A 15,253-nucleotide genomic window follows, 5' to 3' on the forward strand; every position below is an offset into this window, starting at 1 on the left:
GCGGGCCACCGCCCCGGGGCTGCGCGCCGGCCCCGCGCTCGGGGCCACGGGTCGGGTCGGGTGCCAGGCAGGCGTCCCCGGCCACTGAAACTGCTACCGCGGCTGGGAACGAGCCGTGCTGGGGGGTGCCGGGGCCGCTGGCTGGGGGGATTTGTCAGCCCGGAGCAGGCCGCTCGCCCCCGCTCCCTGGCAGCCACCCAGCCGCGCCTGCGCCTCGGCCCAGCGGAAGGTCACCGCGTGCCCCGGACCCAGCCTCGGTCTTTGGCCACGGGGCTCACGTTTCGGCCGCCGTTTGCAAGCACGAGCGCTGCGGAGGCTGCTGGCACGGCCCCCGGGGCGGGTTGGGGCTGGCTGGGGGTGCCGAGCGCCCTCGGGCCCTGCCCAGCTTAGCCAGGAGAAAGCGCCAGGGCAGGGCCTCCCGCGCCTAAGCAAACACAGCGCGCGGGGAGCCAAATTTTCCGCCCTAAATGCAAATCGCTTCTGCTGCCAAATACGTGGGTTTGGGCAGAAATTCCCCGGAAATCCCCCCCTGCCAGGGAAGGTGAAGAAGCGGTTGTTTGCAAACGGGGAGCGCTGGGGCGAGGGGCGCATCCCCCCGCGCTGCCCGGGCCGCTGCAACTGAGAAGTCGTGTTTTGGGCTGCTCTTTACTAACCCTCTGCAAACACGAGTGCTGCTGACCGTAAGCGGGATTGGCCAGGGTGCCGCGTGGGAAGGTTTTCGGAGACGCTGGCACAAAACGGTGCGCCTTCAGCCTCCTCAGCTGTAACGCTTGCCCCTGCGCTTGGCTTGAATGTGGGAACCGTTCTGAGCCTCCCGAGGCAGAATTTTTTTAGCAAATAAAAGAAAAACCGCACGCACCAAGCGCAGCCCTGCCCAGCTCCAGCACGGAGCTATTTTTAGTGAGCGAGTTGATTGAAATTCAGAGAGGAAAGCGGCACGGTAAAGCTCGGCGGCTGTCGCCAGTTATGAGTTGTGGCGCTCTGCGCCCGTAACGCGCGCGGCTCCGGACGGCGCGCGGGGCGCATCGAGGCCGGGGTGCCGGTGGGCGCGGTGCGGTGCAGCGCGGCGCAGGAGGTGGGTGCGTGGGGACGCGCGGGAAGGGGCGCCGGGTGGTGCCGCCCGGCCCCGCTGGGGACAGGCGAGAGGGCGAGGCGGGCTCCGGCCGCGCCGTTGGGGGAGGCGCGGGGGCACCTCGGGGGTGTCCCAGCCCGGGGTGCGCGGAGGGGGCCGCGTCCCCGGGAGCAGCCGAGATGGCTGCGGGAGCCCCGGTGCCGCGCCGGTGCGGGTGCCGGTGCGGGCGCGGGCGCGGGCGCGGGTACGGACGTGGATGCCGGTGTCGGTGCGGACGCGGGCGCCGGTGCGCGGCGGATTCCTCCCCCTAGGGGTCGGTGTGCAGCGGCAGCGGCGGCGGCGGCGGCGGCGGCGGGCCCGGGAGGCGGCGCGCTCCTGCGCACGGCCCGGGGCGGCCGGGGACGGCGGCGAGCGGGCACCGCCGCGGCCCCGGTGAGTGAGCGCGGGCGCGGCGGGGCCGGGCCGGGCCGGGGCGCGGCGGGGCCGGCGGAGCCCCCGCTGCCCGCCCGCTCGCGGCCGCGGGGATGGGCGCCCGCCGCCGGCGGTGCGTCGAGAGCCGCGGTGCCCCGGGGCCGCCGGGGGATGCCGCGGAGCGCGCAGGGCGGCGGGCGCCGGGGCGCGCCGTCGGGGGTGCCCTCGGGGGGGGCAGCGGGACGGGACGGGACGGCTGGCGGGCGGCGCAGCCCCGGTGCAGAGCGGCTGCCCTCGGCCGAGGGGAAACGTGCCCGCGGCTCCGGGGGGGGGGGGCGCCGGGCCCGGCTCGCCCCTGCCTCCCGCACCGGCAGCGCGGCCGGCCCAAGCCCCCCCGGGGGCGGCCCGAGCCCCCGGAGCCGGCCAACCCCCCCGAGCCCAACCGGAGCCCCCCCGACTGACACAACCTCCCCAGATCCGCCCGATGCCCCCCTCCCGGAGCAGCCTGCACCCCCAGACCCACGCAAGCACCCCAGGGTGCCCCGAGCACCCTGCGGGTCGGGGCAGGTCACAAGGCACCTGTGCACCCGGCAGCTCGAGGTGCGCTCCGTGCCCCCCGCCAGGGTCACCATCCACCTGGTCTCTGCCCGCTTCGCCGCCGCCGCCACCTTGCCTGGCCCCCCAGCACCTCCTTAAAACGCTGCTGTTAATGAGGCGGCGCAAGGCGAAGTGAAACGTGCCACCGAGCGGGCGCTGCCGCGGTGCCCGGGTGCCATTCGAACGGCCTCGCGCTGCCCCGGCCTGCCGCCTCTGCCCGGGCTGCCAGGCTGCCGGGGGGCCTGGCCGCGGGCAGCGTGCGCTGCTGCTGCCGGGGCCGGAGCGGCGCGGTGGCGTGTGCGAGGGAGGCGAGCCCGGCGGCCGCGGCACGGGCCGGCGGCTGGAGGAGGACCGTTGGCTGCAGTGGGTGCCCCTGCGTGCCGGGATGGGGGGAGAGCACGGCGGGGGCACCGGGCCTGGCTGTGGGGCGGGCTGGGGTGTCCCTCGCCCTGGTGTCCCCCGGCTGTCCAGGGTCGGCAGGGGGAGCATCTCCTCCCTGCTCCTTCGCTCGCCTTGACCGTGCCGCGGCCCGAGCCGTCTCTGCCCGCAGTCCCGGGGCGGCAGGGGGACCCTGGCATCCCCCAGCTGTGCAGGCTGCCCCTGGACAGCCGTCCTGGCCACACGGGACCCCTTGCAAGCCCCCATCTGCCTCCTCCGGAGCGGCCGGGACTGACCCCCCCCGCTCGAGGCAGTTCGCCGGGTGCCTGGGCGACCTCTGCTCGGGCCCCCGGCTCCTGGCCGTGTCCCCTTGTGCGGGGGACCGCCCCGGCGCTTGGGTCGCGGCCTCGACCGGGAACCCGCTGGGCTGCTCCCCGTCCCTCGCCAGCCTCCCTCTGCGCCGGGGACCGCGGGCCGCCCGCAGCACCCAGCTCAGCACACCTGCCTGCAAGCTGCATGGCTTGGAGGGCAAACGGGGGGAGCCAGGCAGTGATGGCAGCTGGGGGGTGGCTCCGGGCTGTGCTCCAGCTCTGGGCCCGGGGCTGGGGCAGGCAAGACACCGGGAGGGAGCGTGGGAGCCCAGGGAGCCCGTGGCATCAGGCAGGCACCCACGGTGCTCCCTCTCCAAACAACTGGCCCCCTCCGGCCTCTGCCTGTGCTTTCCATTGTGGTCGGATGCAGGAGGAAGGGAGGACCCCGGTTTTGGGTGGCGGGATGCTGCTGTGGCTCCCCGGAGGGAGGACCCCGGTTTTGGGCGGGGGGTGCTTGCTGCAGGACAGGTTTGCTTGCGGGGCGTTTGCACGGCAGGGAAGGGGTTAACACGTGGGGGTGCCCCTGGCCCTGCGGCTCGGGGTGCCGGCGTGGTCCCGCCGGGGCCTGGCTGCTCCGGCTCCCGCGGGTGGTGCACGCCGGGTTCTTCCTCCGCTTTGGTGACCTCACACCAGTGCCGTGGCAACGGCTTATGAAGTCACTGGCGGAGCAGCGCCCGGAGCGGGGCGGCCGCCCGGAGCGGGGCGTGGGGATGCGAGCGTGGGAGGCTGCCCGGGCGGGCGGGCGGGCGGGCGCCCCGCGCTCACCGCCTCCCCTGGCACCCCGGCCGCCCTGTCTCTGCAGGATGAGCTGTGGCCCCGCGCGGCCGCCTCGCTGCTCCGGCCTCGCCGCCGCCTCCGCCTGAGCCCGGCGCCGCCGCCTGCCCGCCGGCCCACCACCATGCTCGTCAAGGAGTACCGCATCTGCATGCCGCTCACCACCGAGGAGGTGAGGGGGCCGCGGGCAGGGAGAGGCGCGGGGGCCGGCGACGGCCGAGGTGCAGCAGGCAGGAAAGTGGGTGGCGGAGTCGGGGGCTGAGGCTCGGTGCCTGCTCCGAGCCCCCGGGCACGGGGCTGCGGGGACCGGCTGGCCGCCCGGGCAGGGACCCGCGGGGTGCAGCAGCTGGGGGGACCCGTGCCCGCGGGGGTGCTGGGGCGCAGGCCGGAGCATCGGGTGCTCCTGGAGGGCAGCTGCCCGGAGCGGGCTGGGGGCGCCCCGGCCCCCTCTGCCTCCCTCCTGCCTGCAGCACACGGTGGGAGCCGGGGCCCCGCTCGGCTGCCAGCCCTGCCGTGCCCAGCCGGGCAGAGGGCGCCGGGAGCAAGGTGCCGCGTGGCTGGTGCGGAGCTCCGGCGGAGCCATGCCCAGGCTCGGTCCCTGCTCCGGCACCTCCCCGCGCCACGGCAGCTCCCGGCAGCCTGCAGGCACTGCCCGTGCCGTGCCGTGCCGTGCTGCAGCGCCCGCGGGCGCAGGGTGCCTCCTCCGGGCGGCTGTGGGGTTGGGGGTGTTGGAGGGTGCAGGCGCCGGGGCGCCCAGCTCGGCAGCACCGCGGGGACGCGCCGTGGTGCCCGTGGCGAAGGGCCGGCGCGGGCTGCCCCGGCGCTGAGCGCGGTCCGGGCGGGGAGGAGGCGAGGGCGAGCGGTGCGGCGCCCGGGGGCCGGAAAGGGGCCGGCGGGCGGCTCAGCTCGGCTCACGGCGCCGGGGCCCGCCGGCGTCAGCTTCGCACGGGAAGCGGCCGGCGGCCGCCTTCCTGCCTCCCGCCAAAGGCCTTCGTTACCCAGGCAGCCTGCGTCATGGAAACTTCCCCCGCGGCGCCGGGCTTCGCGGAAACCCGGCCCGAGGGATGCTCGAGCCGCCTGCGCCGGCCGGCTCTGCGCCCGGGGCCACCAGCTCGCTGCCGCGGCGCGGGGGCCCACGTCCCCGCGGCAAACAGCGGTCATCGCCGGCGGCCGGCGGCGTCCCTGGCCAAAGGTCGCTGGTGCGCGCCGGGCGGCGAAGGGGCCGTTCCGGGCGAGCGGGGGGTTCTCCCGGCGGCAGGGCCGGCCCTGCGGGCGCCTTCGCCTTAGCACCTGGGGAGCGCTTGCAATTAGGCGGAGTGGCGATAAGATCGCGCTGGCAATTAGAGCGATGAATAGGATCTTCAGAGGAGCAATAAAGCAATTCTTATGCAGCCGCGTCATCAAATATATATATATGTGTGTGTATATATATATATATATATATATATAATTTTTTTTCCTTTCCCCTGGCTCCCACATTATTTACTGAGCGAAAAGGCAGCTCTCTGCAGCCTGCTCGGGAAGGGGCTCGGTGTGCTGCAAAGCCGCCGAGCTGCGTCTGCGAGACGCGTAACGACAGCGAGGAGCAGGTAGGGCAGGGGACGGGGCTCCCTTGGGCACTGTCGGGGCCCCCAGCTCCCGCCCGGCTGGAGGCAGGCCGAAACGGGGGGGCCGGCCTGCGGCATGGCTCAGGGTGCAGCCCCTTGCTGCTCCGTGCCTCAGTTTCCCCTCTCCTGCTGGTCGGGCTGGCACGTGCAGCGCCGTGCAGAGCCGTATGCCAGCCTCGCTGCATGGCTGGAGCTGGGGAGGGAGAATGGTGCCGTTGGAAACGGGGGGTTGCCGGAGCATCAGCCATTGCCTCCCTCCCATTTGCCCGGCGGAGGGGAGCCATGGCTCCGAGGTCCCCATTGGTCTGAGGTCCCCGTTGCTCCAACATCCCCGTTGCTCCCAGGTCCCCATTGCTCCGAGGTCCCCGTTGCTCCAACATCCCCTTTGCTCCCAGGTCCCTGTTGCTCCAACATCCCCGCTGCTCCCAGGTCCTTGTTGCTCCAACATCCCTGTTGCTCCGGGGTCCCGGTTGCTCCGACCGGGGGGCTCCCGGGCAGGCTGCCGGCCGGGGCGAGCACTGGCAGAGGGGGCTCCCTGGCCGGGCTCCAGGCTGGCGCGAGCGGGCAAGAAACCCGCCGAGCCGGGGGCTGCGCCGCGCCTCGGGGCAAAGGGTGCACTGTCACGGCAGCCCGGTCACGGAGCTCCGGGTGTTTATCCCAGGGAAGAAATCGGGCTGGTACGGCCCGCCGGGGCCACCCCGAAGTCATGATGCTGGGAACGGCGTGGCGGCGGCGGCGGGGGGGGTTCGCCGTCCTGCCGGGCGGGGAGCTGAGAGCGCGGCCCGGCTGAGGCCGCGCGCACTCGTTGCAGTACCGCGTGGGGCAGCTGTACACCATCAGCAAGCACAGCCACCAGGAGAGCGAGAAGGGCGAGGGCGTGGAGGTGGTGAAGAACGAGCCCCACGAGGACCCCGTGCACGGCCCCGGGCAGTTCACCGAGAAGCGGGTGCACCTCTCCAGGTGGGAGCCCCCCGCCGCCGCCGCCGCCGCCGCCGCCGGCCGTGCCGCTCGCTCGCTCGCTCGCTCGCTCACCCGCCGGGGCGGCGCGGGCGGGAGCCGCGCTATTTTTAGCCGCGGCGCTCACGATTCTCCCCGCGGGCATGTTATTTATAACGCCTGCAAATTAAGCAAAACCCGCTGCCGGGCCTCGCCGGGCGCGAGGTGGCAGCGAGCGCGGCACAGCGGCCACCCACCTCCCCCCCCTCCCAACCTGCCCCCCGGGGCCTGATCCTGCCCTCGTCGCGGTGCATCGGGGTCGGGGGGGCCGGGCTTGGGGTGCTGGGCAGGGGCGCCCCGGGGCAGGCTGCTCCGGGCACGTGGCGGCGGTGTGGGGTCTTGGTGCTGGGGGGGCCTGGAGGGCCTTGGGGAGGAGCTGGGGGTGCTGGGGTTGGGGTGGGGGTGCTGGGGGGGTCTCTGAGGAGGAGGTGGGGGTGCTGGGGTTGGGGTGCTGGGGAGGTCCTTGGGGAGGAGGTGTGCATGCTGGGGTTGGGGCACTGGGGCATCCCTGGGGAGGAAGTGGGGGTGCTGGGGTTGGGGTGGGGGTGCTGGGGAGGGGATGGGGGCCCCGGCGCTGGGGCCGTGCGGCGGGGGCCGCGCTCAGCGGGGCCGTGCTGGGGACGTCCCTGGGCGCCCAGCCCCAACCAGACCCCCCCCCCCGCAATGCCCCCGCAGCAAGCTGCCCGGCTGGGCCCGGGCAGTGACCCCCCGCATCTTCTACATCACGGAGAAGGCCTGGAACTACTACCCCTACACCATCACCGGTGAGAGGCGCGGCGGGCGCGGGGACGGGGACGGGGACGGGGACGGCCCCACGGGCAGCGCCGTGCCACCCCGCCGCGGCCCCGCGCCCCCTCACCTCTGTGCCTCTCTCCCGCCCGCCGGCCGTGCCTGCCCCGCCGCCCCGCAGAGTACACGGTAAGGAGGGCGCCGGCGCCCGGGGGGCCGCCCCGCGCCCCGCCGCCGCCTCCCTCGGCGGGTCGCCCCGGCACGCGTGGCCCTGGCCCTGCCCGGGGCGCTGGTGAGCCGAGCCCCTCCGGGGGCTCCCAGCGTGGCGGCGCAGCATGGGGCCTTGATGTCCCTGCGGCCCCCAGCCCGAGTGTCCCCCCAGCGCGGTCCCCGGGCCCCCATCCCAGGTGTCCCCCCAGCGCGGTTCCTGCGCCCCCATCCCAGGTGTCCCCCCATCCCAGTCCCTGGGACCCCATCCCAAGTGTCCTGCCTGGCCCAGTCCCCGTGCCCCCATCCCGGGTATCCCCCCATCCTGGTCCCTGTGCCCCCATCCCAGGTGACACCTCATCCCAGTTCCCATGGCCCCATCCTGGACACCCCCTGGCCTGGTCCCCGTGCCCCGATCCCAAGTGTCCTGCCTGGCCCAGTCCCCATGCCTCCATCCTGGGTATCCCCCCATCCTGGTCCCTGGAACCCCATCCTGGGTGTCCCCCCATCCCAGTCCCCAGGCCCCCATCCCAGGTATCCCCCCATCCTGGTCCCTGGGACCCCATCCTGGGTGTCCCCCCCATCCCAGTCCCCAGGCCCCCATCCCAGGTGTCCCCCCATCCCAGTCGCTGGGCTCCTGTCCTGGGCATCTCCCCATCCCAGTCCCCATGCCCGCATCCCAGGTATCACCCCATCCTGATCCCTGTGCCCTCATCCTAGGTGTCACCTCATCCTGGTCCCCATGGCCCCATCCCGGACACCCCCTGGCCTGGTCCCTGGGCCCCCATCCCGGGTGACCCACCCCTGGTCCCCAGACCCTATCCTGGGCATCCCTAACCTGGTCCCCATGCCCTCATCCCGGGTGTCCCTCCCATCCTATTCCCCGTCATCCCAGCCCGCCGCCCCGGCCCACAGCGGCTCTCTCCCCGCAGTGCTCCTTCCTGCCCAAGTTCTCCATCTACATTGAGACCAAGTACGAGGACAACTGCGGGGACAGCGAGAACGTGAGTCACCCCAGCCCTGTCCCCCATGCCGGCCCCGCTCCGGGGCAGCCGAGACCCGGCGAGCTCATCCGCAGAGCTGCCGGCGCTGGCGCGGCGCCGCGTCCTCACCTCCCCTGCCCTCCGCAGATCTTCCGCAGCGACAAAATCCTGGGGGACCACGAGGTCTCCTTCCTGGACATCGCCTTCGATGAGATCCCCGAGCGCTACTACCGCAGCCCGGAGGTGAAGCGGGCCGGGGGGGCGCTGGGCCGGCGGCGCCCCGCGCCCTGCCCGCGCCGCCCTCACGGCGCCTCTCGCCCGCGCCAGGACCCGCGCTACTTCAGCTCGGCGAAGACGGGCCGGGGGCCGCTGCGGGAAGGCTGGCGCCAGCACACCAAGCCCATCATGTGCTCCTACAAGCTGGTGACGGTCAAGTTCGAGGTGTGGGGGCTGCAGACCCGCGTGGAGCAGTTCGTGCACAAGGTGCGGGGCGGCCGCGGGGGGCCGGCGCCGCGGGGGCTCGCCCCGGCCCGCTCCGACCGCGCCGTGCTCCGCAGGTCATCCGGGACATCCTGTTGATAGGACACCGGCAGGCCTTCGCCTGGGTGGACGAGTGGTGCGGTGAGTCCAGGGCGGCCCCGCTCCCTGCTGTCCCTCCGCGGGTGACACCGGCTGGTCCTGGGCGCCCGACCCCACCGCGATGCCGGCGGAAGGGTCTCCGTGGCGTCCGGAGCCCATGTGCCGGGCTGGGGCCGGCGGGGGCGAGGACCCCCGGCGGGGACGCGCGGGTGGGACGGGTTTAACGCAGCTTTAACCCCGCTCGCACCCCCGGCTCTTCCTCCGGCTCGCCCTGCCCGTCCCCTGCTTGCCAGCCCGCTCGCGCTCCCGCCTGGCGCCGGCGGCCGCCCCGCTTCTCCGTGCTGAGCGCTCGGCACTCCGGGAGGAGCCGGCTCCACGGGGCTTGTTCACGCCGCGAGGTCTGGCCGGCGCACGGGGGCCAGAGCGAGGTGGAGCCGAAAGCGCCGGCGCGTCCTGCCCCTTCGGGCTCCCCGCGCCGGGTTTCGGCACGCCGTCTCCCGAATAACCCTACTAACGGCTCGACCCCGCACCGCGCTCCCCTGCCTGGCAGGGCCGGCAGCCAGGAGCCGTGGAGCGGCCGGGCCCCGCGCCGCGGCAGGGCAAAGCGCCGGCCCCGCGCGAACGGTCTCTGCCTTCCAGACATGTCCCTGGAAGAGGTTCGGGCCTTCGAGACTCAGATGCAAGTGGCCACAAACCAAAAATTTGGGAGCCAGGACCCCTAGCTCCCGCCCGGCCCGGACTCCCCGTGTATGTACGTGCCCTCGGCTTTCCCGCTCGGCACGCAGAGCCCGCCCGGGCTTGCCGGCAGCGGAGGCCCCCCGCCACGGAGGCGCTGCTGGGGCGTCCAGCACCCCGCTCCCCACGCCGGGGCACCAAGGGAGGGCGGCAGCTCGGCGCCGGGTCACACAGCGAATCGCTGCCCGCGCGCACGGGGCTCGCGCGCACGGGGCTCGCGCGCACGGGGCTCGCGCACGTGCACCCGCCGCCAGCCCCCGCTGCTCACCGGTGCACACAGAGCCCCGCACGCAGCCCCGTGCAGCGAGCAGCCTTGCACTTCCCCGTGCACAGATCCCTCCCCACGCATGGATCCATCCCCACGCACAGATCCCACCCCATGCATGGCTCTGTCCCTGTGCATGGATCCGTCCCCATGCACAGTTCACTCCCTGTGCGGGGCTCCCACCCCGTGCACAACTCCCTGCCCATGCACGGCTCCATCCCTGTGCACGGCTCCATCCCTGTGCATGGCTCCCTGCCCGTGCACGGCTCGCGTGTCCCTGCCACTTGTGCCGTCTGTCCCTTTCCCACTGCTCGCCAGCCAGAGTGTGGCCACTGGAGGAAGGGCCGCAGGGAGCCGGGTGCCGTGGCGGTGGCGGGGGCACAGGCGGAGCTGCCCGCTCTTTGCGGGGCTGGCAGGTCCCACTGCCACCCGGCGTGGGTGCCCCCGCCGGCCTCGCCGCCGAGCAGCTCCCGTGCAAAGGGCCGGCAGCGGCGCAGCAGGGCCGGGGCCAGGGGGCCGGCAGCTGCCCCCAGCCCGGGCGGCCGCCAATGCCGCGTGCGCCCCGGCAGGCATGACCATGGAGGAGGTGCGGCGCTACGAGCGGGAGACGCAGGAGGCCACCAACGAGCTCATCGGCCTGGTGGCGCCCGCCATCTCGGTGAGCGAGGTGGGGCAGCCAGCGGCGCCGCGCTCGGCCCCCGCCAGCGCCCCCTCCACCCCGCTCACCGACGACGCGCCCGACTTCCTCGCCGCCCCCAAGACCCGGCCCCGCAAGAAGTCGGCGCCGGAGACCCTGACGCTGCCCGCGCTGCGGGAGCGCGCCAACGCCGAGTGACGCCCGCCCCGGCCTCGGCCGCTCGCCGGCCCCTGCGGCGGACGCCCGTCGCGTCGGGCCGCGGCCGCAACGGGACCCAGCATCGGGCCGGGCCAGGACTCCGGGCGGCCTCGGGAGGCTGCCGGCAGCGGGGTGGGCGGCCTGGCCCCCTCCGGCCCCCCGACCACCGGGGCTGCTCCCGGCTGTCCGAGAAAAGCCATGCAGCGAGGCCGCGCACCAGCCGCCGGGGTCTCATCCTGCTCCTTCGTCCCGGCCGCCCGTGATGCCCCGGCTTGCCCGCGCCTGGCTGAGCAGAGGCGGTTGCAGCGCGCCTGGCTCGCCGGGGACCTCGCGCAGCCGGCGCTCGGCTGGAGAGCCGCACGGCCGTGCCGTCCTTCGCCTGCGCAGCCGGGGCTCGCCGGGCTCCCGCGGCAGTGCCGGGCCAGGAGCTGCGGGCTGGGGGCGCTCAGAGAGCGAGGCTCAACCCGCACCCTGCGAGGCGGGTACGGCGGCGGCGGCATGGCACGGCACGGTGGGCGCGTGCGTGCCAGCCTGGCGCCGGGCTCCTTGCGGGGGGCGTCGGGGGTCCTTGCAGGGGGCGTTGGGGGTCCCCCTCGGCCGTGCCGTCGGAGGCCGTGTCAGCAGGAGGGGCGCTGGGGCGGCTCAGACCTCCGTTCCCTTTGGGAAAGCAAAGGCCTTTTCCGAAATAAAGCTAAAGAGGCGGTGGCTGGCGGCGGTTTATTCGGCTCGGCGGGGGAGGAGGGCGGGGGACGACGGAGGGGTGGCTGGGTGGCTGCTGGAGATGGGGCCGGGGGTTGGGGGGGCAGGACCGGGAGCACCGCGCTGGTCGCATCGCGTCGGGCTCAGCGCCGGCTCCGGTGCAAGCCGGGTCGCCTCGAGGCGCGGGAGCCGCTAGTCGCCTCCGTCCCCCTCCAGCTCCCCGACGCGGGGCGCCTCGGCGGCCGCCGGCCCCAGGAAGGCGATGTAGTGGGAGCTGCAGTAGGCGGGCGCCTTGTTGGGGCTGGAGTAGACCTGCTCGGGGCGCAGCGAGGCGAAGGGGTTGGCGGCGCAGCCCGTGACGCGCGTCTCCAGCTCCGCCAGGATCTGCAGCGAGGCCTTCAGCTCCTGCTCGCTGCCGGGAGAGGGGAGGCGCGGCGGGTGCCGTCACGGGTCGGCTGCGCCGCGGGCCGCCCCGCGCGGGGACGGGCTGCGCGGCGGCGGCGGCAGCGGAAGGGGAGTCGGCGCTTACTTGTAGACGGTGAAGAGGGTGGGCAGGCGGTAGTCGCGCAGCAGCAGCAGCGTGGGCAGCCAGCCCTCCAGGAGGTCGGGGCAGGCGTGGAAACCTGCCGGGGGACGGCACGGTGGGCCCCAGCACCCGGGGCCCGGCACAGCCTGGCCATCCTACCCCCGCGCAAACCAGTATCTCCCAGTGACCGCTTGCTTTGCTAGTGCCTCGTCCTGCTCCCCCCGGCACGGCAGGACCCCCCCCCCCCCCCCCCGGCACGGCGGTGGTGTCTCCTAAGGGGCTTCTTGGTGCCCTGCCTGCGCCGACCTGGCTCTCGCGCTCGCTCCCGGAGCTGCCTGCCCCTCGGCTGCCCTTGGGGCCAGGCGCTGGCAGGAAGCGTTCGCAGGGCACATGCTCCCGCGAGGGCGCACGCTGCCCGCCGGGACGCCGATGCACACCCCCCCCCCCGTGCTGGGGACCGGGCTAACCGCCGAACCGGGACCTGGTGCCCCAGCGCGGGGACCCGCCGGCGTCCCGCTCGCAGCCCCATGCTGGCAGCCCGTGGCACCCCGGCTCTGCTCCCACCAGCTGCCCGGCGGCATCAAGCCTCCGCTCTGCAGGCGAGGTGGCACTTCGCAGGCCAGCTGGTCTCCGGTGGGCTCCAAAGCCTTGGTTTCAGGGCTTAAGAGCGCTCGAGCCGGGAGCCCTGGCAAGCCCCAGGCCCGTCCCCGACCACCCAGGCTGGCTCAGCTCGGCGCACCCCCCCCCCCCCCCCCCACCGGCGGGGCCGAGCCGCGGCGCGGGCACTCACCCGGGTGAAAGCCCACCACCAGGTCGGGGCGGGCGGCCAGCTGGGTCTCCACGTGGCCTTCCCAGAAGTCGTGATAGAGGCCTTTGTAGCTGCTGAGATAGACCCTTCCCCGGGGCCCCAGCGCCGCCAGCGGCGGCCTCATGATGGGCCCGTCGACCACATCCACTCCCACCATCACCACCTCCATGCCCTGGTGCCCCGGGAACATGCGCGTCAGCTCGTCGTAGTCCGTCGCCCGGGTGTTGAGGGTCTCGACGTGGGACGCCCCCACCACGTGCACGGTGAGGGGCTTGGCGAGGGGCTCGATGCCGAACAGCCGCAGCCCCAAGCCGATGGTGACCGGCCGCGAGTGGAAGTCCGTGACGAGCCGTTTGACGGACTCGCGCAGCTCTCCCTCCTCCGGCCTGGGCTTCCCGGCGTTGGCCCAGAGCAGGGTCATGTAGCGCCCGCCCAGGACGGCGCCCAGCTTCTCTTCCAGCTGCCCCTGCATGGCGAACCAGTCCTCCCAGCCCTTCACGTCCTGGACAGGCTTAGTCCAGGTCTCCGTGGGGAAGGGGATGTCTCCTGGGGGCAGAAGCGTGGTGGCTTTCAGCAGGGCCCCTGCAGGCAGGGGTGCCCGTCCCCACCGAGACAGACCTGCGCCGGCACCCAAGGGTGCAGCGGGACGCCCGCCGTGCCCTGGGCTCGGTGAGCCAACGGCCTGGAAGGGGTGCTGGGCCTGTCCGTCTGTCTGGGCACGGGGTGGCTGGAGGCAGGAGAGGCTCTGAGCAGCAAGGAGCTGGGGCAGCAGGGACACAGGGCGCAGCGCACCCCGGCACCCCGCGTCCCTCCCCTCGCCGGGGCCAGCGCAGCCCCGGGGGCAGGCGGACTGGCAGCACCCTCCCTCCTGGGCGGCACCTTCTCCCCGGGGTGTCGAGGAGGTCGTGCGGCCAGGGCGGGTTGGGACCGGCAGGGCCCCGATCCCCTCCGAGTCCAGCCTGAGCACCTGCGGGAGCGGGGCCCCACCGCGGGGCCGGGGAAGCGTCCCTCGCCCTACCTGTGAAGACGAGCCACTCCACCAGCCGGTCCAGGGCCACCAGCTTCAGCTTCTTGCAGAACTTCTTGTGCAGCGGCCAGTTGGCGCGCTGGCACGCCACGCCGCAGTAGTACACGTTCTGGCACCTGGGGAGAGAGGCAGCGTGCCGAGTCTCGGGGTAGGCGGCCCACTGAGCCCTGCCCCGGGCAGCCTGGCTCCCCTGCGATCGCCCCAGGGCCACCTTGTTTTGGGCAGCTGAGCCCTGCGTCGGGGAAGAGCCTGGCTGTGGCCCGCAGACCAAGGGAGGCAGCAAGGCTAGACGGCACACGTGCAACACCCCAAGCTTCACCACACCGTCGCTCCCTTCCCCACCAGGCTGCAGGTTGTCCACCACGCTGAGCTTGTCTTCTGGGAGCCAGAGGACGCGTCCAGCCTTGTGTTGTGGGACCCCCCCCCCCCATACCTCTTGCATCGCCGGAGACTTTTGGGGTCAGGAAGGGCATCGGGGAGTTTCTTGCACTCGACGCAAAACTTGAAGGTGTCCTCCATCTTCTGGAACATGTCAAAGTAAGTCCGGATGCCGAAATCACTGCCCTTCTTTTTCCCATCCATGGCAGACCTGAGGAGTCCGGAGACATTGGGTGATGAGCAGGGTCCAACCCCTCCATGCGACAGCTTTCACCCATGGTCTCACTGCCAGCATCCTGGCAGGGGCCCCACGCCGCCTTGCCATCACAGCAAGGCTGATGTCCTCTCTAAGGGCTGCCCAGGGTTTCAGTCCTAGCAAAGAACATCCTGCTCTGGGCTGGTTTGGAGATGAGGAGCTACATCCGAGGAGCTATATCTCCTTTGCCCTGCCCCGACGAGAGGTGGGATATGTGCAGGGTATGCTCTGGCAGAGGGGTGCAACCAGGACCCTCATCAAAGTGACCTGCCTGCAGGCTGAGCCAGGAGAGGCAGGTAGCCCTGGGCAGATGCGGGGTGCTGCAGCCAGGAGGGACACATGGGTGGCTCCGGCCGGCGGGGGACACTGCCACGGACAGCTGCCTGAGCAACGCTCACTCACTTGTAGTCATCGTAGCTCTTCATGTTGAGCTTCTGGAGGATGACGTGGGACAGGCCCGGCACGTTGCTGTCCATGGCCTGGAAGCCCAGGGAGTCCATGTCGGGCCCCACGGCCCGAGCCGCCGGCTTCTTCGCGGACTTCTTGGAGCGGCCGGTTTTGGGTGCAGCGCCGGTGTTACGGTGGGCCATGGCTGCTGGGGGCTGCGAGGCAGGGGGCTCCGGGGAGGGCCTGGGGCTGGCTCGGGCTCCCCCGGGACGCCACCACTGCCACCAGCTCCGTGCGGTCTCAACACACCTCCCGGAGCTGGCAATGTGCTCCGAGACACTGGCTGTGCTCAAATGTCAGCCCCAAGGAGATGGTGCCCCCCGGAGCGCGGCGGCCCCTCCGGCAGGAATCCGATAGCAAAGCTATTCCGGTCATCCCCTCCCAGCCAACGGGCCAACCCACTCCGCTCCAGGACCAGGCACCCTCCGGAAAGGAGCCAGGGCGGGCTGGGCGGCAGCAGGGGCCTTGGTAACCCCTTCTGCCCTGGATCTCCCCGCTCATCGCACCCAGCCGGCCCCCCTGCCCCGTTCCGGACACCCCCACGCGGGCCTGGCGTGGGCTCCGGCCGAGCGC

The 15,253-nt window shown here is 73.3% G+C and overlaps 2 protein-coding genes across 2 annotated transcripts; one reads left to right on the forward strand and one right to left on the reverse strand.

Moving 5' to 3' along the window:
* Nucleotides 1-1,426: 1,426 nt before the first annotated feature.
* LOC136993480 (cytoplasmic phosphatidylinositol transfer protein 1-like) lies at nt 1,427-11,244 on the forward strand. Its single transcript, XM_067306119.1, has 10 exons — nt 1,427-1,504; nt 3,632-3,775; nt 6,022-6,170; nt 6,882-6,970; nt 7,117-7,124; nt 8,075-8,146; nt 8,273-8,368; nt 8,453-8,608; nt 8,683-8,746; nt 10,274-11,244. Exons 2-10 carry the CDS (start codon nt 3,728-3,730, stop codon nt 10,537-10,539), a joined length of 948 nt encoding a protein of 315 aa, XP_067162220.1. The 5' UTR covers nt 1,427-1,504; nt 3,632-3,727; the 3' UTR covers nt 10,540-11,244.
* Nucleotides 11,245-11,302: 58 nt separating this feature from the next.
* On the reverse strand, nt 11,303-14,823 carry MSS51 (MSS51 mitochondrial translational activator). Its single transcript, XM_067306438.1, has 6 exons — nt 14,636-14,823; nt 14,033-14,188; nt 13,591-13,715; nt 12,555-13,118; nt 11,768-11,861; nt 11,303-11,650 (listed from the first exon to the last, which is right to left on the reverse strand). The coding sequence occupies exons 1-6, from the start codon at nt 14,821-14,823 to the stop codon at nt 11,431-11,433; spliced, it is 1,347 nt and encodes a 448-aa protein (XP_067162539.1). The 3' UTR covers nt 11,303-11,430.
* Between the last annotated feature and the right edge of the window lie 430 nt (nt 14,824-15,253).

The sequence above is a fragment of the Apteryx mantelli genome, chromosome 16, assembly GCF_036417845.1.
Source record: "Apteryx mantelli isolate bAptMan1 chromosome 16, bAptMan1.hap1, whole genome shotgun sequence".
Taxonomy (NCBI): domain Eukaryota; kingdom Metazoa; phylum Chordata; class Aves; order Apterygiformes; family Apterygidae; genus Apteryx; species Apteryx mantelli.